The sequence below is a fragment of the Muntiacus reevesi genome, chromosome 15 (assembly GCF_963930625.1).
Source record: "Muntiacus reevesi chromosome 15, mMunRee1.1, whole genome shotgun sequence".
Classification (NCBI taxonomy): Eukaryota; Metazoa; Chordata; class Mammalia; order Artiodactyla; family Cervidae; genus Muntiacus; species Muntiacus reevesi.
This window is the reverse complement of record NC_089263.1, coordinates 3250917-3276848: the sequence shown is the minus strand read 5'-3', so window position 1 is coordinate 3276848 and position 25932 is coordinate 3250917. Positions and strand designations below refer to the sequence as shown.

At 41.1% G+C, this 25932-nt stretch overlaps 1 protein-coding gene across 2 annotated transcripts in view; it reads left to right on the top strand.

The window, feature by feature from the left end:
• The first annotated feature begins 9482 nt into the window (after positions 1-9482).
• GABRB3 (gamma-aminobutyric acid type A receptor subunit beta3) overlaps positions 9483-25932 on the top strand; it is a 270888-nt gene continuing 254438 nt past the window's right edge. Inside the window, exons 1-3 of one of the 2 annotated variants that reach the window (XM_065906527.1) lie at positions 9483-9562; positions 10414-10505; positions 10668-10735. In XM_065906527.1, coding sequence (XP_065762599.1) covers positions 9483-9562; positions 10414-10505; positions 10668-10735 — 240 coding nt within the window. Of the gene's footprint in view, positions 9563-10202; positions 10283-10413; positions 10506-10667; positions 10736-25932 lie in introns of those variants that run through there. The other variant, XM_065906526.1, reaches the window with a different exon arrangement.

The window sequence follows — 25932 nt, the reverse complement described above, 5'->3', positions numbered from 1 at the left end:
CTTGAGGATTTAAGCATGTATATGTATGTAGGTATACAGAAAATAAATATATATATATAGTATTTGTATGTGTATGCACATATATGTGAATGTACATATTTGTACTTATCTTTGACTGCAGTCTTACACCACAGGGATTATTTCTCCCTCTTAATATTTGTACATCCATCTTCAGCAGAGAGAAGTCTGGTTTCCATTATCTCTAATATATTTACTCATTTGGTAAGTGCTCCACGGTATAATCAATCTCTTGCTGCTGCCACTACCCTGCACACTTTCTTCTCTCCCTGACCAGGTTCTGACCCCGTCTGGGGTCATCCCAGGGTGTGGATGCCCTCCCTCCTCTTCTCAAGCTGAGTTTCCATGACAGGTTGCCTCAGCACACAGGTGCACACAGCTTCCCCGCTTTCATAGTGCTATTAATAGGATCTTGGGCTCTGATTCCCTATTCCAGGTTGGCCCACCACATGTGGATGCCCACCTCATCCTACCTGGGTTTAGAGCCACACTCAGGATAGTCTGCATGCCTAGACACTCTCCTGCCCGCTGAGATCCTTCCTGCCATGTGGAGCCAAGGACCACTGGGATATGGCTTCACCTTGCCCTAGTTCTGAGGTCACAGAAGTGGCCTTGTTGACATCAGTGCCTTCCTCATTTCCCGCGGGCCCTACACCCATGCCAGGCAGTCCTTTTCCAGTAACACCCTTCTTACTTTTACTGCAGTGGTGACATCCAAACACAGCTTTGCATCCCCGAAGATGCTTTTTTTAATCCATTTGAGCTATCCTCAACGGTGCCTGGGCTCCCCATTTCATGCCAGATACATGTCTTGCACAACCCTACTCTTAAGACTGAACTTTTCAGAGAGGTGCAAAAAAGGACAAAGAGAAAAGGTAGAGAGACCAGAAGAAACATAACCATATTTAATGGTTAAATTAATGGTTAAAAAAAAAAACTCTGAATATTTTCCCCTAATATTAGAATAAAGCAAGAGTATCCACTCTCAGTACTTCTATTCACATTGGTTACATAGTATCTAGAAAGGAGAGGAAGAAGTAAAAAATATCTATATGAAAAGATTATAGGATTCATCCTAATGAATTGATAAAGATATTTATAACAGTACATTGAGCAAGATTGTAGGATTTAGAGTCAATATATTAAAATCAATTATAGTTTTATATACTACCAACAAATGGTTGGGTAACAAAGTATTAAAAATAGCATTTATAACCAGCATAAAACATTAAATAATTGAGATATATTTATTGAATCACGTGCAGGATTTTAGACTGAAACCTATATTTCTGAGAAAACTAAATAAATAGAGACATATAGAATTTTCATAGCTTGGAGGATTAAATTCTGTTGAGATCTAAATTTTACCTTAATTCATCTATAGATTTTACCAATATTTATTAAAATCCCATGAAGTTTCTTTATAGAAATTGAAAACCTTATTCTAAAATGTCTATGAAAATGCAAAAAAAAAAACCTCAGTCAAAAATATTTTTTAAGAAGAGAAAAGTTGGGTAATTTATGTTATCTGTTTTCAATATTTACTCTATAGCTACATTAATCAGAACAACATGGAACTGGTGAAAGAATACATGTACAAGTCAACGAAACAGAGCCCCAAATATACCCATACATATAAGGTCAACTGATTTTTCAACAAAAATGTAAAAGTAACTCAATGGATGAAAGAGCAATATTTTCAACAAATTATGTTGAAACAACTGGACATCCACATGGAAGGAAAGAATCTTGATTCTTATCTAAATAACCACAAAAAATTAACTGAGAGTATATCAAAGGTATAAATATGAATGCTAACTTTTTAAAGAAAACACAAAGAAAATCTTAACTTTTGATTAGGTAAACTTTTTCTTAGTTAAGATAACAAATATCTGACTCATACAAGAGAAAGGTTGATAAAACTGAACTTCAACTGAACTTTATCTAAATTAAATTAAATTCTTCATTTCTTTAAAGGACACCATCAAAGAAAGCAAACAGAAAGGCCACAAAATAGGAGAAATTATTCACATTGCATATATTTTACAAGGATTTGTATCTAAAATATATAAACATCTTCTACATCTCATTAAAAAAACTAAGAATGCAATTTTAAAATGGGAAAAATCTTATATTTTCAAAAAAGACAATATGAATGACCAGTATGCAAATAAAATACGTTTACATGTCATCAGGAAAATACAAACTCAAATCTCATGAGATATCCACTGTATACAAATCAGGATTGAATGAGGAGGGGTTGTGAAACAGACACACTTCTCATAAACTGTTGATGAAATTTAAAATTCTTCAGTTATTGGGTTGGTCAAAATGTTCATTTGGGTTTTTCCATAGGATGTTAAAAAATAGTGTGAAAGTGTTAGTCGCTCAATTGTGTCTGACTATGACCAAATGGACGGAAGTCTGCCAGGCTCCTCTGTCCATGGAATTCTTCAGGTAAGAATACTGGAGTACGTAGCCATTCCCTTCTCCAGGGGATCTTCCTGATCCTGGTATCAAACCTGGGTCTCTTGCATTGCAGGTAGATGGATGTTTCCTAGTCTGAGCCATTAGGGAGAAGGAAAAGCTCAAATGAACTTTTTGGTCAGTCCAAGATTTTGGTCAATCCAAGAAAATATGTTAGCAGTTCCTTATAAAGCTAACTATGCACTCCACTGTATGATTCACCATTGACTCCTAGATATTTACCTAAGAGAAATGATTGACTATTTCCTTTCTCATGTTACTGAAGTTTATAACTACAATCTCTTCAAATATTTTCTCAGACCTTTTCTTGTTCTCATTCTGAGCCTACTATAATTTGAATGTTGATGTGTTTAATATTAGTCAACAGGTCTCAGAGACTGTCCTCAATTCTTTTCATTCTTTCTTCTTTCTTCTGCTCTTCAACAGTTATTTCCATCATTCCTTCTTTCAGCTCATTTATCTGTTCTGCCTCAGATATTCTGCTTTTGATTCCTTCTAGAATATTTTTAATTTCAGTAATTGTGTTGTTTGCCACGTTTATTCTTTATTTCTTCTTTATTTTTCTTTCTTTCTTATTTATTTATTTATTTAATTTTATTATTTATTTATTATTATTTATTCTTTATTTCCTCTTTAGCTTTCTTTCTTTATTATTTATTTATTTCGTTCATTCTTTATTCCTTCTAGATTCTTGCTAAAGGTATTAAATGACTCCTGCATTTTTCTCCATTCTATTTTTTTAAGATTTTGGATCATCTTTACATATTACTCTGAATTTTTCTTCAGGAAGTTTGCCTATTTCCTCTTTGTTTATTTGATTGTATGGCTTTTTATCTTTTCCCTTTATCTGCACAATATGTTTCTGTCTTTTCTTCTTGTCTAACTTGCTGTGTTTGAGGTCTTCTTTTTCCAAGTTATAGGGTCGCAGTTCTTCTTGCTTCTGTTCTCTGCCCCGGGTGGGTGAGTTTGGAGAAATGAAACCATGTTTCCACACAAAGACTTGCACATATGACTTTTTATTCATGTCATCCCAAACTACTATGAGAAAGATTCACCAAAAGATTAATAGATAGACAATTTGTGTAATAGCCACACAATGGAATATTAACCAGCAGTAAAACAAAACAAACTATACATCTTCAACAAAGATGGATTTCAGAAACATACTGAAGGAAGGTAACCAGTCGTAAGATAACATATATGGTGGAATTCCACTTATATGGCATGCTTCTGCTGCTAAGTTACTTCAGTCGTGTCCGACTCTGTGTGACCCCATAGACGGCAGCCCACCAGGCTCCCCCGTCCCTGGGATTCTCCAGGCAGGAACACTGGAGTGGGTATATGGCATGCTAGAACAGACAAAAAAATGTATAATGAAGAAGTTAGGTCAGTGTTTGGCTGGATCTGGAATGGTGTGCAGGCTAAAGTATTACAAGGGAATTTGGGGGATGATAAAAATATACATTGACCTATACATTTTTCAAAAATCATCTAACTATACATTTTACTTTCAATTTCATGTGTCATACCTCAAACTGATTGAGTTAAAGGGCTTTAAAATAATTTGTCAGAAACTTTGATACTGTTTAAAAAGACAACTTGATTCTCTATAAGTAAATGGCAACTATGAATAAAACAGTTTGGTGAAGGTCTTTTGGTTTCCCCAAATTCACAAACATGGGTAGGGTAAAGTGATCACATGTGTGCTGTGTGCTAAGTCGCTTCAGGCATGTCTGACTCTGTGACCCCATGGACTGTAGCCCACCAGGCTCCTCTGTCCATGGGATTCTCCAGGCAAGAGTACTGGAGTGGGTTGCCATTTCCTTCTCCAGAGATCTTCCTATCCCAGCGATTGAACGAACCCCTGTCTTTTTTTTTTTTTTTTCCATTATTTTTTTCTTGTCATCTTTATTTTATTTTATTTTCCCAATTATTTTTATTAGTTGGAGGCTAATTACTTTACAATATCTCTTATGTCTCCTGAATTGGCAGGCAGGTTCTTTACCACTAGCACCACCTGGGAAGTCTGATGCTTTTCATATTGTCTCCCTTCCCAGTTTATTACCTTGTTGTTCTTCTACAGTCGCTAAGTTGTGTTTGACATTTTGCAACCCCATGGACTGCAGCATGCCATGCTCCTCTGTTCTCCACTATCTCCCAGAGTTTGCTCAAATTCATGTCCACTGAATCAGTGATCTCATTCAACCATCTCATCCTCTGCCACCCCCTTCTACTTTTGCCTTCAATGTTTCCCAGCATCAGGGTCTTTTCCCATGAGTCTGCTTTTCACATCAGGTGGCCAAAGTATTGGAGCTTCAGCTTCAGCATCAGTCTTTCCAATGAGTATTTGGGACTGATTTCCTTTAGAATTGACTGGTTGGATCTCCTTGCAGTCCAAGGTCCTCTCAAAAGTCTTCTCCAGCACCACGATTTGAAAGCATCAATTCTTCAGCACTCAGTCTTCTTTATGGTCCAACTCTCATATCCATACACGATTAATGGAAAAATCATAGCTTTGACTATATGGACTTTTGTTGGCAAAGTAATATCTTTTCTTTTTAATACACTGCCTAAGTTTGTCATAGCTCCTTACCTTAAGGATCCTTAAAAGTTATTCTAGTCTGTTTAAAATCACCTTATTATGAACAAAATGATATTCATCTCCATTTTATTCTGACATGAAAATTTATCCATTGTAAGACTCCTAAAACCTGAAACCTTTTCCTCTTTCTGTAGAAAATAAATGAAAGCAAGAATTGAATCAATTTTTTCCTGCCAATTTGGCTAATATGCTAGCACCATATAGTAAAAGTATGAAAATATTCTTGGTTTGAGGAATCCTGACAAGAGAATAGAAGGATGGAGTTACCTGGGATTTCGTTTTCCTTCAACCCTCTGGAAGGCTGTTGCGGAAGCTGAGACAAGAAGGCAGCCAGGGGTTGCTTGCCCAACTTTTGTATCTTGACTATACCAGTGTACACTTATCATAATATTTCCCTTAGATTTTTGTCTTCACATTAGAAAAGGACTGCATTTTCTTCTTCTTTTTTTTTATTGGAATATACTTGTTTTACAATGCTATGAGGGTTTCTTTTGTACAACAAAGCAGATCAGCCATATGTACACACATATCCCCTCACTCTTGAGCTTCCCTCCTGGCGCACTCCCCATCCCAAGGCTCTAGGTCATCAGAGAGCCCCCAGCTGAGCTCCCTGAGCTATGCAGGGGCTTCCTGCCAGCTCTCTAGGTTATGCGTGGTGGTGTTTATAAGTCAGTGCTACTCTCTGAATTTGTCCTGCCCTTTCCATCGCCCTGTGTCTACAAGTATGTTCTCCACACCTACGTTTGTGTTCCTGCCCCGTGAATAGGCTCATCAGGGCCATTTTTGCTAGATTCCATATGTATACGTTGATATACAATATTTGGTTTTCATTTTCTGACTTACTTCACTCCGTATGATAGGCTCATGGTTCACCCCCATCACTATACATGACTCAGTTTTGTTCCTTTCTATGGCTGACTAATATTCCAGTGGGCTTCCCAAATGGTTCAGTGGTAAAGAATCAGTCTGCCAATGCAACAGACATCTAGTTGCAGGTTCAATCCCTGGTTTGGAAAAATCCCCTGGAGGAGAAAATATACTCCACTCCAGTATTCTTGTCCTGATAACCCCATGGACAGAAGAGCCTGGTGGGCTATAGTCCATGGGATTGCAGGAATTGAAAATGACTATATGACTGAGCACACACACACACACACACACACACACACACACACACACACACACACACAATATTCCAGTGTGGCTTTCCAGGTGGTACAGTGGTAAAGAATCTATGTACAACATCTTGTTTTATCCATTCATCAGTCGATGGACATCTAGGTTGCTTCCATGTCCTGGCTACTGTATATAGTGCTACAATGAACACTGTGGTACATGTGTTTTTTCTTGACTTGTGATTTTTCTCAGTGTATGTGCCCAGTAGTGGGATTGCTGTCTATGTCTAGTTTTTTAAGAAATCTCCATATTGTTCTCTATAGCAGCTGCATCAATTTACGTTCCCTCCAATAGTGTAAGAGCTTCTCTGGTGGCTCAGTAGTAAAGAATCCATCTGCTACAGTCCATGGGGTTGCAAAAGAGTTGGACATGACTTAGTGACTAAACAACAACAACAGTGTAACAGGGTTTCCTTTTCTCCACATCCTTTCCAGCATTTATTTTTTTGTAGATTTTTTGATGATAGACATTCTGATCAGTGTGAGGTGATACCTCACTGTAGTTTTGACTTGCATTTCTCTACTAATGAGGGATGTTGAGCATATTTTCATGTGTTTATTGGCCATATGCATGTCTTCTTTGGAGAGATGTCCATTTTTTGATTGGATTGTTTACTTTTTGCATATTGAGCTCCATGAGTTATTCATATATTTTGGAGATTAATCCTTTGTTGCTTCATTTGCAAATATTTTCTCCCTTTCTAAGGTTTGTCTTTTCACCTTGTTTATAGCTTCTTTTGCTGTGCAAAAGTTTTTAAGTTTAATTAGGCCTCTTTTATTTATTTTTATTTTCATTACTCTAGAAGGTGGGTCAAAAAAGGTCTTGGTGTGGTTTTTATCAAAGAGTGTTTTCCCAATGTTTTCCTCTAAGAGTTTTATACTGCCTGGTTTTACATTCAGGTCTTTAATCTAATTGAGTTTATTTTTGTGCATGGTGTTAGGGAGTGTTCTAATTTCATTCTTTCACATATGGCTGTCCAGATTTCCCAGCACAACTTATTGAAGAGGTTTTCTTTTCTCCATTTTATATTTCTGCTTCCTTTGTCATGGATTAAGTGACCACAGATGTGTAGGTTTATCTCTAGATTTGCTATGCTGTCCCACTGGTCTATATTTCTGTTTTTATGCCAGTACCATACTGGAAAAAGACTGCATTTTAGGCAACAATTTTAATTAATTTAATTTGCCAGTGGGCTTATGATGTACCCTGTGTTCACCAGAAAATATATCCTAAGGCAAAATGAAGTGCTATTGCCTTTCTAGGGTGGGTGATACTGCTGAAAAAGGAGTGAAGGTAAAGGAGATCTAGGCACGCAGGGAGAGGGAAAAGAAAGGAGTTACTATGTTATCTCAGGACATTTCATAGGGAGAAATAGAGAGTGAATCATTTATTCCCTGGTTCCCATCTTCCATTCATCTAAGGCCCACCACATGGATGGCTAACTCTACCACCATTTCAGATTGCACATTTGCAAGTACTGAGTAGGTCCTGTTACACTTGGACCTCTTTGCTGAGAAGCCTGAAAGTGCAAGGTAAGAGAAAAGTAATGTGAATGGGTGGTGGTGGTGATGGGTGAGAACATGTTCCTATGTAAAGTTGAGCGGAACTCTTGTAGAACTGCATGGTGAGGCAGCAGCTGGGATGAAAAATAGGTCAAGAGACTCAGAGACTGTTTGAAGCCAAGATCTGAGGTGGTACGTGGTTGGATGATAATAACACTTGTAATGTGGTTTTCACGTTTTAGAACATGTAAAATAATATTAATAGAAAGGGGGATCACTCTTGCTATGGTGTTGGCTTTTCTCAAGCACCTTATTCTCACTGTTTATTTTCTATAGCTGTAATCCCCACTGGGGCATTCCTCTAAAAGAGGTACATGCAAACAGGAGAAACAGACTGACACATGAATATGGAGGGATACAGATACAGATTTAATCTAATATTCCTGATAATTACATTGAACATGAACAGGAAACAGAATGCAAAGTATTTTGTATATATTTTGTATCTATTCTGAAAACTAGATTTCTTCAGAAAATAATTAGGAGGCTAAGTTTATTCTCTTGTGTGTGTTAGTCGCTCAGTTGGGTCCAACTCTTTGTAGCCTGCCAGGCTCCTCTGTCCATGGAATTCACCAGCTAGGAATACTGGAATGGGTAGCCATTTCCTTCTCCAGGGGATTGTCCCACCTCAGGGGTGGAACCCAGGTCTCCTGTATTGCAGGTGGATTCTTGTACCATCTAAGCCACCAGAAAAGCCCAACTTTATCTCTTAACCTATCTTAGGACCAACCTTTCAGGAAATTGCTGAGTTTTAAGAGGCAATAGATTTAAAATTAATTCCAGAAACATTCCAACTTGAGATCCAGGGTCTAGATTGAGATATTTACCTATATAAAGTCTTGACAATAGAAAAGAAAATCGTAAGTTTGTAGGAAAAAAATACAGAAAAGCAGCATTTAGGTCTTGGAATGACCCGAGGAAGTCTATCAAGCAGCAAATGGACTTGAATTGCAGGTTTTGTTGGTTGACCACAAGTAGGAATGTGTAATCATCTTCCTCAATATTAGAAGTCTGAAGCACACAGTTCTTTAAGAAAAATCTACAACCTATGACCCTGGGGAGCAAAGATTCCTCAGGAACACAGTGGTGATACACAGGGCAGGGTGGACCGTGGTGTTTATCTGTCTGCTTCTTGGCCAAGGTGCTGGAGGTCTTCTAAAATGAGAACCAGAGGGTGCGGTCCGGTCATGGAGAACACGAGGTTCCTAGTCTGATATTAAGAACCACGGACAGCTCCGGACTGCGCCAGAAAAGGCATTTTATCTTTCCATTTCCCGGAATGATAGTCCAGGGTCTCCATGTCTGATGCGGACTCTAGCTTCTGATAATAAAGCAAGCCTGCTTATCTGGGCTTCTCTTTAACACTCATTTAAGTGTATCTATGTGAGTAGGTAGGGAATGCTCACATGGAATGTTCAGGGGGGTGAGAGTGAGAGAAATTGTTGAAGGAACCAATTTAAGAAAATGGTTTTATATTGCATAAATAATTAATCGGGCCGCCTTGCAACCGGCTGGATGGGTCAGGCGGGAAAACCCGTGGGTGGGGGCGGGAGCGGGGATCCCCGTATCGCCGTTAGACGTTCAGTGACTGCGGGGGAGAGCGGAGCCCACCCGTGTCAGGTCAGAGGCGCCGCGCCATGTGCTCTGGGCTCCCGGCCATCCTGCTGCCCATCTGGCTCTCCTGGACCCTGGGGACGCGAGGCTCGGAGCCCCGCAGGTGAGGCAGGGGCTTCCCTCGGGCCCGGCGTCCTGCCTCCCGCGCTGCAGCGCAGGTCTGCGGGCAGAGGCGTTCCGCAGCCGCCGCGGGCTCGGCCTGCACCGCCGCCGGACGGGGGTCGCAGCCAAAGGGCCAGGCCCGGGAGCAGGCTGAGCGGGGGCGTCTCGGGAGGAGTGGAGAGCGTCTCCTTCGCCGTTGCTGCCCGCGTCGCCGTCGCCGACCATCCCCTTCTTCGCGGGTGGCTGGGGGCCCAGCGCGGCTGGCGGCGCGGCCCACCCCTGGAGCTGCCCGGCGTCGCGCGGTTGCGGCTGCAGCCCGCGCGGCGGGCCGGCAGAGCCCCGGGTCTCGCTCCGCAGTCACCGAGGCGGCGGGGACGCTGGGCGCCAGGGCCCAGCGGGCTCGGGAGCCGGGCCCGGCTGGGCGCGCAGCGCGGCGGCCCGCGCGCCCCGCCCCGGCCCTCGCCGCGCGCCCGCGCCCGCGCTCCTCCTCGCGCGCGCGCCTCCCCGGCCCTCCCCCTGCGCCCTCCTCCGCTCGGGGCCAGCGCGGCGGCGGCGGCGGCGGCGGCAGCAGGAGCAGCCCCGGCTGCGGGTCGCGACGGCGGCGGGGCGCCCCCTCCCCCGTGCCGGGGCGCGGCGGAGGGATGTGGGGCTTTGCGGGAGGAAGGTTTTTCGGCATCTTCTCGGCCCCGGTGTTGGTGGCGGTGGTGTGCTGCGCGCAGAGGTAGGGTCGCGGCTGGCTTGCCGGGAAGCGGGCCGGGCGGCTGGCAGGGTGCGCGGGTGTGCGCGCCGGGCACGGGCGGGCGAGCCGCCGCCTGACCCGGCTGTCTCTTCCCCCCTCCACCCCTCCCGCAGCGTGAACGATCCCGGGAACATGTCCTTTGTGAAGGAGACGGTGGACAAGCTGCTGAAAGGCTACGACATTCGCCTGAGACCGGACTTCGGGGGTAAGTAGGCTGTGCGCGGCCGCTGCGGGCTGCGCGACCCCCCGCGCAGGGGCCTGGGTGGAGGAGGGAGGCCGGGGCCGCTGCCGCCGAGCTGCGGCCGCGCGGGGAGGGCTCGGCCGGCTCCCCCTCCTGGCTCACGGCCGTGTCGTGCACTTTCCGCAGGTCCCCCGGTCTGCGTGGGGATGAACATCGACATCGCCAGCATAGACATGGTTTCCGAAGTCAACATGGTGAGTGCCTGCCCTCTCCGGGCCCAAGCCCCTGCCCCGCCGCGCGGGCCCGCCGGCGGGCCCGGGATCGGGCTGGAGGCCTGCGCTGCCGGGCCGAGCTGGCCGGGCGGGCGACCCCAGCGGTCCTCGCCGCGCCGGCCTCCGCCTGCCCGCGCGCCTCACTCCGCGCGCCTGTGCGCGCTGAGCAGTCGTCGGCTCGGAGCCGCGCGGAGGGCGCGCCTTCCTGCGGTGGGAAGGGGTCCGGGCTCACCGGAGCTGGGCACCCCCGCCGCCCGCGAGCTCCCGGCCGTCCCGCCGTCGGCCCCCCGGTGCCCAGGCCGCCCGGGGTGGTCTCGCCTCCTTAGCAACAGGCGCCGGGGAGCGGGGGAGGAGAGCGCAGTGGCGGGGGAGCTTGTATTCTGGGTGAGAGGGGCTCACGGGTTGCTTCCTCGGGGGAGGAGGTGCTGGCCGCTGGAGAGCGCGGAGGGCGGGGGTCGGCGTGTCCTGCGCTGTCTCGGGTCGGTTTCCTGAGTCCAGTGGCTTTTCCGAGGGCGGGCTCGAGACGCGGAACCCGGACCCGACCCGCCGGGCTCTGTCTGAGGTGCTGACCGTGCTGGAGGGTCTGGGCCGCCTGCGGGCCGTCTCTTCAGGGAGAGCGGAAAGCTAGGGAACCGAGTGTTACTTAGGGCTGTGTTAATGCGAGGAGAGTCTGTGTTCTGACCTGTGGAAAGTGGAGGTCCCTGTCTGTCCAGAGGTGTGAAGTGGGTGTCACAGGCTGTTCCTCAGGAACCTTTAAGACAACACGGAATAAGGAGAAAAAGGACCCCTTTCATTTTTTAATTGAACTGAAAGACCGGGGTTTTGAAAACAGGTTTCATTTTCTGAGTGACACTTTAGGAATTGTGAGGATGAGAATTTGGAAAAAAATATTTTATTTTGGAAGAAATCATTTGGCAACTATTCTTTCTAAAATATAGCACCAAGAATATAATGAGGCATGAGGGAGACTCCATGGATTTCTCGTCTGGTGAACATCAGAGTCACATGGGCGAACTTGTTTTGAATGCTTACTCCCAGGCTCTGATTCTGATTCAGTGGTGTGAAGTGGAATCTTGGGGGGTCTCTGTATTTAAAACTAGTGCTTCATATTTTTTTTTTTCAAGCAGATGTTTTATGGGCAGTTTTTTGAGAAACATTGTAATAACATAGAAATGTGGATGTTTACCAAAAAACTAAAATCATGACTTTAAATAGATGTTTAGCAAGATATATTTAAAGGCATACACTAGTATGGATTCTGTAGGAAGAAATCTTTGACTGCACGAAACTACTGTTAATTAATTTTTTACTCTTAACCTAAAGGATTTAAAAAGTACTTTTCTTTCAGTGTATATCACTAAGGACATTTATATTCAAATATGAATAATAAACATAAATAAATTGTTAATAATAATGCATGAGGAAGAAACAGAGACTTTACATATATTATACTAAAAACATCACATTTATTTTACTTTTTTAAATTTTTGAAAAATTCTGTCAAAAGTATGTCTTATGACCTTAAGGAAACAAGTTAATATGTTCAAGATATACTCTGTAATCTGTGATTTCCTTAATTGGGAACTTCGTATTCCATAAAGAAGAAAGTTTTATATAGAAGTTAATATAGAAGTTAATAGACTATTTAGGGGATTTTTATGTCAAAAATTATTATATTGGATGTCAAATAATGGAGAAAACATACTGATGTGGCACTTTAAGAATTCTGTACAGTGTTAAAACAGCCAGGGAATAGAGAATGTCTTGTTGCAGATCATTACACGTTTCCTGTGAATGAATTTTTAAACTTAGCTATCCAGTTGTTTAGACATCATGCTGATATTTAGCACCTTTAAAAACTTCATGCACTGTGAACTGAAATGTCCTAGTTTTCTCTGAACCCAATAATAGGAAGACAATAGGAAGACGATAATAGGAAGACAAATAGGCCATTATATTGAATAATCTTTAAGTGCCTATACCAAAGCCAGTAATTATGCATAATGTACCATAGCATACTTGTATGGCTTTCGTTTTGCATTTTTATGATGTTAATTTTTGTGGTTCTCTCTGTATAAGTTTATGGTAAAGAAAAATTGGGAATTGATGAAATTGGAAATTGAAGGCTATTGGACAGATGGACTGGCTGGCATCTGAAATATCTTCCACAAGTGGATTGGTAAAAACATCCACTAGAAAAATCTGATTTCCTATACCTCATGATCAGGATCACAGCTCATAGTCATAGCTGCTATATTTGATCTATTTTTTACTGAAGGAACTTCAAACTTATAGCAATAATTAAGTATCATTTTGGAGGTGACATTTTATAGGGAAAAACAGAGTATGTGAGCATAAGATTAAACCCATGTTTTTAATCACGTTGCTTAAAAGCAATGCATTGTATTTGTGAGCTCCCTTAATTGCCTTACTAGTTACACAAAACTTAAGTGTTGTTAGGTTATGAAAAAAGAAAGGGGTATGCCCTAAGGGAGAGAGGGAAGGAAAGGCGGAGGGAAGGACGCAGGAAGAGGGAGGGGAGAGGGAGAAACAGAGGACTTCTGACAGGAGAAGCTTCTGAAAGAGCTTATGAAGTGGCGCTAAAGTTGGTTGTGTGAGTAGGGGGAATAGAATTGTGACTGGCATAGACAGAGGAGGATATTCTGGGTTAGAGAAGAAATTGGCAAAGCTATGGATAGATAGATCAGCAGGACAGGAAATTGTGGAGGAGAGACTCAAAAGATGAAATTGGAAAAGTAGGACAAACCCCTGTTCACCTAGGACCTTCTCTGCCTTGCCAAGGATTTCAGATGCTAATTAATTTTCAAGAATTAAGGAGCCTGTAAAGATTATTAAGCAGATGATTGACATGATTTAAGTTGTGGTTTAAGATGAGTATTGTGACAAAAATGTTAATTTAGATGGAGTGAGAATAGTAAAGTTAGCAAGAAAATTCAGGGTAAATGATCATGGAAGTTTCTTTGAAACTGTTCTCAAATTTTCATAGACATGCTTTTGAAAACATTTTTAGTGAAATAAAGATTCGTTAATATCTGAAATAAGGATATATAGAACATGTATAGCTCAAGGTGGGACAGATATGTTCTTGGTAGTAACATTTTGAGGGTGAACATGAAGCAAATAGTTACTTTTCTTTTTAAACAGTTGTAAAACAGTCTTTATCTACTGATGGTTGTATAGGTAATGCCTCCAAAGAATGCCTCTGACCTCAAAGAATTAAATAAATAGATACATTATACATATACATGTATATATCATGATGTATTTTGGTGTTTTATATTAACAATCAAAATGAATTTTAGTATTTTAATATTTAACATTGTTTTGTTGTAACATGTTTCACTGATAATGGAGATATTTTGTATTTCCATTTTTCTTAAGCTTCTAATTTTTCTTTTTGTGTACTTCTTTATTTAAAATTGACATATAGTTAATTTGCAATCTTGTTGGTTTCTAGGGTACAGCAAAGTGACTCAGTTATAAGCATATACATATCTATATACACACATATATATTCTTTTTCAGATTCTTTTCCATTATAGGTTATTACAAGATATTGAATTTAGTTGCATGTTCTATATAGTAGGTCCTTATTGTTTACCTGTTTTATATATAGGAGTGTGTGTGTTAATCCCAAATTCCTAATTTTCCACTTCTTACTTTTTTAAATTAGCTGACTTGACAGCAGTCAAACAAAAAATCATTTTCTTTTATATAACTTCCCTTGTTCTCTTAGCTCTTGTTTAAAAGTTTATGTTCAGATAATCTTTTAAAACTAAGCATGGTTAACTATTTGTTGAGATTTGGTTTACATATTTCTTTAAGTGAGATTGTACATATGAAAGTATACTGTCTACTGAAAATTTTTATATGCATGTGTTATAATTCTGATGTTAAAATTTTAGCACTGGTCCAAGTGTGAAATAAACCTGTTGAATAGATAGGTGGAGAGACAAGTGGACACAATTACTGGAAATATAGGATACGTAAGGGAATATTAAAATATAAAGCTAGAGGAATTTAATTAAAATTTTTTTTTTTTACTGAAAGAGATTGAAGTAGTTCTGGAACTCTTTAAAAATTGTTCAGATAATAAGAACAGTATTTTAAAGTAGTCATATGAGTTCGTTTTGAATTTGAATTGCTAGAATAAGCCATTGTTTGATTTGCTAATTCAGAAGAAACTATACATTCTCAATTTCTTGAGATACTTAATTAAGTATTAAAGTATTGAGGATATTGGGCTTCCTTGGTGGCTCAGTGGTTAAGAATCCACCTGCTAAGGCAGGAGACATGGGTTCGATCTCTGGATCGGGAAGATCCCCCTGAGAAGGAAATAGCAACCCACTCCAGTATTCTTGCCTGGGAAATCCCATGGACAGAGGATCCTGGTGTGTCCATGGGGTCACAAAAGAATCAGATGTGACTTAGCTACTAAGCAACAAATATTGAGGATATAAAACTAGATTCAAATTCTAGTATTAAAAAGGCTAATGTTCTATGATTTAACTTTATTATTTTCTGCACTTAATTCATCTATTAAAATTGAAGTGAAAGTTGATTAGTTGTGTCTGACTCTTTGCAACCCCATGGACTATATAGTTCATGAAAATGTAACTATAGAATTATTTTTTTTTTATTTCATGCATATAAATAATAAACTGTTATCTTTTTTTAGTTGTGAGTTCCTTTTAGGTGTCATACAATCTGCTGTGTTTAGTTATAATGAGAGGTATATTTGTCCCTTATGTTTGTTGTATTGTATTCCTTCCTCATTGATTGCGTTTTCCTCTAAAAAGTCAACGTATTTTTTGGTGTCTCAGTGTAAGATGAGTATGGTACGTAAGAGCATGGTTTTGGAACACCCCAGCAAGCAGCTTTGGTGCTGCGTTACTGTAAAATAGGTGCCGTTTACTTACGTGCACAACACATAAGCATTTTCTCTCACTGTCTTTCCCATTTTCCGAAGAGTGGGAAAAGGAGGTCACCTTGGTTTGAGTGAGCTGGGATCAGTTGGAGAATTCAGCTTATAGGCATTTTTGATCAAATTTATGTTAATCAGCTCCCCTTCCTGTGCCGGAGTCTAGAGTTGCTCTGCCCTGGGGCACCCAGTGTCCAGCACCTGGCCGGGTCCTCAGGCAGAAAGGCTGAGTCCCAGGGGTCCCGTTGCAGTGCTGCAAAGAGCCTCATGGGGTTGGGAGTTTCAGGTTCTGTTTCTGGACTGATGGGACCCTCTAGCCTTGGGCAAGTCCCTTAATACTCAGTAACTCAGTCTCTGGCTTCTCAGGTGCCCGTGGCACAAAGATGCCTGGCTGATAGCACGAAGGCTTAGCTCTACACAGAAAACTGAGGTGAAGGTACCCATACGATCACATCCGGACACACAGGAATCAGGAAACCGTCCCTTTCTGATTTCTTCTGGAGAGGCTCTGGCTTCGTTGTTCAGAGTTAGCATATGAATTGTTACTCGCATTTGAATTGTTACTAGCATTTTAAATGTTGGAAATGTGCTAATGCTTTTATTACCACTTAAGCTGAGGGATGACTCAGCAGAAAGGAGGAAGTGTTTCTCTGACCCAGTTGGGTTTGAAAAACCTCTTACATGAAAGGCACTCCAGGGGTAAGGTCCAGTGAGCATGTTGGCATTTGGTTCCAGGTTGCTGCATTTAGGAGGTAAAACTGTTTACTGAGGACATTACTTTTTGCTGGAAGTATGTCTCGTGCCTAAGTTATGATTAAACATCAATGCTGGGGCACTGTTAAGGAAGCATATAATGAACTTAAGAGATGGATGAGAATAACACTTACATAATATGCTCTTTATGAAAGGAGGTTTCTGTTTAACATTAGAAAGAATGATATGGGAGGCAAAGAGGATGCTTTTTGTCTTTCCCCTCAGGGAGGTTGTAAAGCTTATGTTGCTACATCTCTTAAAAAATGAATCTTCCACACATTGCCTTGTTGTGAGCAACCTCTTCCTGGAGCTTTTGCCAGGCTCAGTAGATCCTATGTTGTGTTGCACATAGAAGTAAGTACTTGGTTTGAATTAATGGCACGAATCTGCTCATTTATATATTAAAAACTTTATAATTTTTGCCAATAAAGCAGTATGAGTTCAGCATCTGATTTTGTAAAGTCTGTTATCTGTAAGAGCTCTTCTTTCCTTCCATTTGTAGCAGAACCTTTCTTTCTCCTGTGGGTTCTGTATCATAGCACTCTGGTTGTTGTTCAGTTGCTGAGTCGTGACCGACTTTTTGATCTCATGGACTGCAGCACGCCAGGTTCCTCTGTCCTCCGTATCTCCTGAAGTATCATATCATATATACTCTCATCATGCTAGAAGCCTACTGAACATTTGGTTTAAATAAATCAAGCCCGTTGACCATTGGGAATCTTTAAAATTTTCTCGTGATGCATATTGAGGTATAACTTAGGGAGATGACAGCTAACAACAGCTTTATGGCATTTTGCAGTTGATGAAATGTTTCAGATATTTTGCATATTTGATCATCAAACCTGATGATCGGCTTAGTGAAGTATATCTTACAGGTAGATGTTATTCTTATCTCCATTGTTCAGGTGAGAAAATAGCCTTAGGAACAGCACTGATTTACTGTTGATACAAAGCTGGGACTTGATCTTGTTTCTTTCTGCCTCATTGTGCTACAGAGCAATTAAAAAAATGCTTTCTTAGGGCCTTAAAAGGTTTAACCTTTTTCCATGACCTTCATTGCCATCTAAAGTGGATCTTCCAGTTTACTTCTCTGTGCTCTTAGTCTTTCCTTTTATCGCTATCAAGTGATGCTAGTATCAAGTGATCGCTGTTAAGTAAGTATGATTCTGGTGTGCTTGTTTAGACGCTTTCTTCCCCTTTTTTCTCCCCCTTGAGACTGTAAACCTCATGAGGCAGATCTGTGTGTCTAAGAACACCCTTTCATAGTGCAAAACCAAAATCTAATAGTTGCTATATAAATAGATACTAGTGTCTATTAGATATTGGTTGAAAGAAACATCTATGAATGAAGAATGAATGAATGAATAAATATAAAATTCATGAATAAATAGGTGGCTTTCCAATGAAATATTTTTATCCCAGAATTTGGGCTCATGACCAAGAAGAACCTTTTACAGGCTAAATGTGATATATATAGTTTTTATTTTAGGGGACTTAATTTAATCAGAATTTGTATAATTGTACACAGTATAGTGGTAGTGCTAGTGGTAAAGAGCCCGCCTGCCAATGCAGGAGATGTAAGAGATGTGGGTTGGATCCCTGGGTCAAGAAGAACCCCTGGAGGAGGACATGGCAACCCACTCCAGTCTTCTTGCCTGGAGAATCCCTTGGACAGAGGAGCCTGGTGGGCTGCAGTCCATGGGTCCCAAAGAGTCGGACACAGCTGGAGAGACTTAGCATGCAGGCAAAGTACCTTCAGCTGTCACGTATTTTGTAGCATTTAGCCCCTTCCCTGGAGAGCTTTTACACTGATTTCAGTGTGGAAAGGAGGGAAGTCATTGTGGTGGTACTGTGATGTACAGCCTGTGTAAGGATTAGTGGAGGTATTTCAAACACTAGTCACTGGTGCCTTTGTTACGCTCAAAGTTTTGTCTCTAATTGGAAGTATATGCGGCTTGAGCTTTCCTACATGATAGGGAAGTTTTGGTGGTTCTTCTTAATACAGAGATTCATTAAGCTCTGCATTCCCTCTGATGCCTGTTCAGCAGTGCAGCGTAGCTCTAGTGGTTTTCATTTGTTTGCTAGCTTTTCAGCACAGTTTACTTCTGGGCCATTTCTGCCAGACATTAAGAAGACTCTCTAGCGGCAAAATTTGGAATACTAGGACTGAAATAGGTTTCATCTCTTGGCAATTTGTTCAGTCCTGTCAATTCAAGAGGGCTCACAATGGAGAGCTTGCCTCCGATCTCTGTGGAGAGAGATGTAGAATTCTCTTATTCCTTGGTTACCAGGAGACTATATTAAGAAATAGAAGCCTTTTGTAAGTGTTAACTCATGTATCCCTTTTTGCATTTTTACACAGAAGCATTGATATAATTAACAAAAACCTTAGCATGCATGGAACTAACATTTCAGATGAATAGGAGTAAGATTAAAATATGAGAATGTCATAGCTCTTTAAAAGTTCTAATTTGTGCTTTTCCAATCAGTCTGAGAGAAGGTATGGATTCTATTGAATCCATTTTATTACATCATCATATTTTACTTAAGTTCTATAATGAAAGAATTCCTTTTATCTAAAATATTTACTGAATCATGCTATGATTCATGACATGAATACATTTGTTTTATTTTGAGTTGACTTTAAAGGATAGCAAAATCTACTGGTTTAAAGCTACATGACTCTGATTGTGTTTGATACATATATATGAAGTGTTAGCTACTTAGTTCAATATCACATCACTCTTCTTTTAAATTTAATTTTTTTTTATTAGACTTTACAACTGTTAACTTTAATGGGTAGAAGGAACACGTTTTCTGGGTCATGCATCATTACAAGCTGTGTGTGTGTGAATCTGTGAATCTATGCAAACCAAAAATTGTTTTAAAAGAGACAACAATATGATAATTCATTGTAATATCATTGAATGTTTTTTCCCAATCATGACTCTAAAAATCCATCTGAGAGAGAAGTCTGTATATCAGGTTGAAAGACTAGACTAGTTACCGGGGACAGTGCCTGTTATGTAGAATACGCTTGGTGAATACTTGTTAAGTGCATCTGTGTAACACATGACTCTGTGGTAAAACTGTATCTTCTGTTTGTTTCATGGAGAGATTCCCTTATCTGGGCGTTTGTCAAGCACACAGAGGGCTTTCCCAGGTAGCACAGTGGTAAAGAATCTGCCTGCCAGTGCAGAAGACTCAACACACACTAGTTCGATCCTTGGGTCAGGAAGATCCCTTGGAGAAGGAAATGACAGCCCACTCAAGTATTCTTATCTGGAAAATCCATGGACAGAGGAGCTTGGTGGGTTCGGGGTTGCAAAGATTTGGACACAACTGAGTGTGCACACGCACGTGAAATTAACCATAGTTTTACACATATGAATTCCTGTGAACTTGTCACAGAAAAGACATCCAAATTACGGAAAGCAGTGCCATTCCTATGGTCTAGATTAGTGGTTCCAAAGGTATAGACCAAGAAGCCTTCTGTGGTGTTGGAGTGATTGCAGGAGCTGACACAAATTCACGCCCGCCCGGCAAAATTTCTCACCATTGTTGTATGCCATGTTTTGCCTTTCCAAAGCAGTGTGCATACTTGAAAGAGATTGGGAGTAACTGAATGTATGAAGAGCAGGATTGATTGTGCTATATTCCTTCTTGTGCTCTTAAACATTCTGCAGATATTTCTCACCCTCTGTGTGAGGATGTAGTTGATTGTGCCATTGAATGAGTTTTCATTTCTGAATTTTCCTTTGTTTCGGCCCTGCGCACCAAAATTCCCTATGAGAATGTAATTTCTTGTGGTATGGGCTAAAACAATGCTTGCTCAAGAGAACACATGTGCACCCATGGCTGATTCATGTCAATGTACGGCAAAAACCATCACAATATTGTAAAGTAATTATCCTCCAATTAAATAATTAATTAAGAAAAGAAGATTGTTATGTAGAATGTTCATGTGTGCCCCATAATCAGTGTAATATTGGAAATTATGTTGGAGATGTAAAACAGGTTTCTTTACTGCAGGAATTGTCAAGCCCTTTAATATGTCAATGATTTTGTAAATCTGCATGTGGGGGGTGAAGAGTTCAGTACTTAAAATACATGTTTAGGGATTTTTTTTCTTTGTGAGGGGATGATGGACCTTATTAATACTTCATGAAGTTTTCTGTAGAACACAGTTGAGGAAATGTGAAATGGGTTTCAATGGAAACTCATGGAATTTAGAATGATTTTTAATACAGTCAGTCCCCAGGAATGTTAACTGAGAAAATTACTGCATTAATAAAGCCTCTTTTTGTGACCTTGTCCTAACAGCAGAGAAGGCACAATTTTGATAAAAAAATTCTACTAATGTATATGAGAATGGGTAATATTTTATGAAAATGAACTTTAAACATCTCTTATAATTAGACTGATAAAAAACAGAGACTTTCTTCTATAATAATACTGTCTGTCATACTGAAGGAAGATCTGTTTCAAGCCTGCTTGTTTTCTTGTATTATAAGAGTAAATGATACAGAAACAGAGGTGGTTGTGTTGAGCAAGTGTATTAGTCGCCCAGTCGTGTCCAGCTCTTTGTGACCCCATGGACCCACCAGACTCCTCTGTCCATGGGATTCTCCAGGCGAAAATACTGGAGTGGACAGCCACTCCCTGCTCCAGGGGATCTTCATGACCCAGGGATCGAACCCAGGTCTCCTGCACTGCAGGTGGATTCTTTACCGTCTGCAAAAGACTCTTGGGCCAACAACAGTAGGTTAATTTTGAGAACAAAATGTGCCTCCTTGAGGCTGATGGACTTGACAGGTGCTTTCTTGGAAGGCTAGAGATTCCTTCTTGGGGCTGTGGCAGGGAGGACAAGCAGGGCTGTGATTCTCACACTAGGGAGAGTTGACATGTATCTTTGAATATATGATATTGTGTAAACATTTATTATAGTCTGTAATATATATTGTGTATAATGAAATTATGTAGTATGCTGTATATATTATATAATTTATGTTATTCATTTATATGAAAAATAAGGTTTTCTTTGGTTGAAAGGTTCTGGTGATAAATATTTAACATCCCCTTGAGTAAGACATGTTTAAAATTCCCTGTATGACTAACTCTCTGTACTTCTATGAAGAGTTTGTCCATTTTCATGAATAATCAGTGACAATAGGCCAGAAGGCAAATGCATCTTCTGGACTGTTCCAGCACCACAGGAATAAAAGAGGGCAATATTGCCTTGCCGCACTGTGGAGGCCCCGCTGGGGATCTGGGCTTGGCTGGTGGTAAGGGGTGAGGAAACCAAAGTAGATTCAGAAAGGTAAAGAGATGCAAAAGTGTTAATTGATTGTAAATGTCATGAGTTTCATTTGTTTGCTTGTTTGTTGCTGGCATTTAGAATCACAGGGAACTGGTTTAAAAGATTATTTTGGAAATATTATCTATCTATAGATTCTTTTCTCCTAAGCCGTGCTTTATTTATCGTTATACTATATTGCCCCAAAGCTTGTGTTTATGACTGAAAAACTAGTCTCAAAGCTTGAGATGTTACTTTATTATTGTGAACTCTTTGGAATTTTAACTGTTTGGGTAATTTCCTCAATACTCCTGGCTGTGGGGCTCTAACTTGAAAAATTGCCCTGGGCAGTGGAAAAGAGTCAGTTGTTAGAATTCTCAGATTCTAGAAGGGTTTCTGTTAACTTTGGTAAGTCATTAGACTCAATTGTTTTAAAGCTGATCATTTTTTCTAAACAAGTATGTTAAAATAGATTCTTCTAGCCCTGATTTCTGAGTCTGTGAACAGTTGAAAACCTGAGACTTTGATTTGCCTTACAGAGACCATTGCTTGTTGTCATTTGATACTGCATGTGGTTTAACTAGGTATCCAAGTGGTGGTCATCTGGCAACTTGCAGCCATGCTGTCAAAGTGTGGCCCATTTTCCCCAGGTCACCCATGCTGTGCGCTGCGAGCCTGGGATATGTCATCCATAAACAGTAGGATTTACAGTTTGCACTCAGGCTCATTAATTTTTGGGTTTCAGACGTGCTTATGTTCACTATTTGGGTTGAATTTGTAATTACTAATTTATAAGTGAAAACTGTAGCTGGCTGTCAAAATGCTTTTTGCATGCATGCTCAGTTGCTGAGGGGCTTCCCTTGTGGCTCAGCTGGTAAAGAATCTGCCTGCAATTCAGGAGACCTGGGTTTGATCCCTGGGTTGGGAAGATCCCCTGGAGGAGGGAAAGGCCACCCACTCTAGTATTCTGGCCTGGAGAATTCCATGGACTGTATAATCCATGGGGTCACAATGAGTCTGACACGACTGAGTGCCTTTCACTTTCACTTCCATTGCTGGGTCCCATCTGGCCTCTTTGACTGCCAGGATCCTCTGTCCATGGGATTTTCCAGCCAAGTCATACTTAAGTGTGTAGCCATTCCCTTTCCTAGGGGATCTTCCTACCCAGGGCTCAACCCACGTCTCCTGCTTGGCAGCTGGATTCTTTATCATGGAGCCACCTGGGAAGCCCCTTAAAATGCTTCAGTTGTATCCAAAGAATGACCTTTCCATTATCACCTAAGAAAAATAACTCAATATGGAAATATCACTTAATGCTAAAGTAAAAGTAAAGTAAAGTAAGTTTCTTCAGTCATGTCCAACTCTTTGTGACCCTATGGACCTATAGCCAGCCAGGCTCCTCTGTCCATGGGATTCTCCAGGCAAGAATACTGGGGTGGGTTCCAATTCCCTTCTCCAGGGGATCTTCCTGATCCAGGGATTGAACCTGCATCTCCAGCTTTGGCAGACAGATTCTTTGCTGCTGAGCCACCAGGGGACCCTCTTGATTCCTTGTCTCACGTAAAACAAAATTATTTATACATAAAATCCAAGTGAGAAAACCTGTGTGGATATAGGGACAAAGACTTGGGCTTGCCTGAACTATAGATTGCAAAATGAGATATATAAAACTGTTTAATTTTATTATGAAAGAGTATAAATGTGGACGTGCCAATTATTATGTAACCAGGAAATTACCTATTTAGATTATATAGATCAAAATGTATAGTGTGACTCAAAGTTGGGCATAATCAATAACCAAAAAAATTAGTAATTTTCAGTGTTTACTTCATATTTGTTTACTGTAGGTGGAATCCTGCTGATAATGGATTGTAGGATCTGGTTGGTAGGTGGTTTAGTCGCTAGGGTGTATCCGACTTTTGCAACCCCATGGACTGTAGCCTGCAAGGCTCCTCTGTCCATGGGATTCTCCAGGCAAGAACACTGGATTACCATTTCCTTCTCCAAGTATCTGGTTAGAAGAAATTATAGCACAGTAAAGGTAGTAAGTAACTGATTTTCTAACTTAGCACTTTGAAATAGTTTATCTACAGTGGTAGCCCCACACATAGATGTTCCTCAGGGTTTTGTTTTTCTTCTCTTTCTCTCCCAGAATAAGAGGGGTATGGCAGCTAGTCTGGACTAGCAAAGGTCAGGCATTAAAAGGGGAGACGCTGTTCTAAATGCAACTGCACCTTGGGTAGCACCAGCTCTGAGGACCAGCAGGTGGCGCAGGCCCCGGGCCTCAGCTAGTTTGCTGAGATTAGGGAGGAAAGGTCAAACAAGGGGCTTGATACTCTTTCTTGTCTCTTGGCTGCCAACCTGCATGGTATCTCCCTGATGAGGTAAGAAATGGGGATCTTACCTTCTGTTTTTCTCTCCATTTATCTTTCTGGAATTTTTGAATGAAAAATTTCTATACTTCAAGCAACAAATGAGCTCAGTAATTTCTCTTCTGTTATCTTTCTGTTTTTAAAACCATTAAGGACAGTCCTCTTTATTTCCTCCAGCTTAATTCAGAGAAAAGTGGAATGAAGTTTGTTAAATAAAGGCTGACAGGAAAGCAAGCACCTACTAATTGTCATCCAATTTCCTGATATTCCAAGCTTTGCCCACGATTATGCAATAATGTGCAAATAGAAACTCAGAATTGGCTCATGCTACAGTATTAATAGACACTGTCAGTTACCCAGAGGAAGGACTCACATCAGTTTCACATGTTACTGAACTATATTCTGTGTCAGATAAGTGTGAGTACTTCTAGATCACACCTCTGTAGAGATTTATGAGACTACATCATAATGGAAATGGTGAGAACAGTAATCATGACAAAACCCTAAAATATAAGAGAAACATGCTAGAATTCTAGCACACTGACTATTGAGCCTGTTATGGTGGTAGAAAAGGAAAGTGTCAGGGACCCAATTTTGTATGTACGGCAGAACAATATTTTTGATGCTTCAGCAAGAAGTGCTATATCTAATTGACACTTACTCTAATAGGTTAGTCCAGAATTCAGTTCAATTCAGTTGCTTAGTCATGTCCAGCTCTTTGTGACCCCATGGCTTTTTGCGACCCCATGGACTGCAGCACGCCAGCCCTGCCTGTCCATCACCACCTCCTGGAGTTTGCTCAAACTCATGTCCATGGAGTCGGTGATGCCATCCAACCATCTCATCCTCTGTCGTCCCCTTCTCCTCCCGACTTCAATCTTTTGCAGCATCAGGTGGCCAGAGTATTGGAGCTTCAGCTTCAGCATCAGTCCTTCCAATGAATATTTAGGACTGATTTCCTCTAGGATTGACTGGTTGGATCTCCTTGCAGTTCAAGGGATTCTCAAGAATCTTCTCTAACACCACAGTTCAAAATCAATTCTTTGACACTCAGCTTTCTTTACAGTCCGACTCTTACATCCGTACATGTCTACTGGATAAACCAGTCCAGAATTAGGTGTATTATATAGATTTTTAAAGTTCTAGGCTTATGAAAGCATCTTGTATTTGTAAGTTAACTTTGGAACTAACTGGGGAGAATGCAGTGAATGTTTTTTTTTTTTTTAAATTCTCAAAGTAACTGATATTACTTAATAATTCCTCTTGTGTTGTGTTTCATGACTTTTTGGTCCACCTGTGCTGTGCTGATGAGTGTATTCTTGTGCGGTCACCTTCACTGGAGATACTTCAGGTTTAAGAGGGGCCTTAATTAGTGCAGCTGCTCTCATCCACCAAAGAAACCCTCAGCAGCACAGATCCCGGTGACAGTATACTGGGCTTTTCCACGTGTCTCCAGTTTAGCGTGGCTGTTCAATGTTGCCTCTGTCATTTCATACTTGAAGCTCTGGCAAGCTGTCACAGCCAGTGAAGTTGTGCAGAACCTCAGGAAGAGAGGGTGCTTGCCTGGAGCCCAGGAGTGAGTCAGACAGTACTCGTCAGCCTCTGCCAGATGTGGGGGGTTGGTGACGGTGAAGGTGGGGATGAGAAAAGAGGAGACGCTGAGTGTGTTCTGAAAAGCAGTTTGGAGGAGAGTGAATAGGACTAGACGGCACGGAAAAGACATAAGGGAGCTACAGATGGGATTGAAATGGTAAAAGTGTGACAAGAAACTGGATGTTTTTTTTCCTTGAAATACTCAAGATACTGGGATATTTGG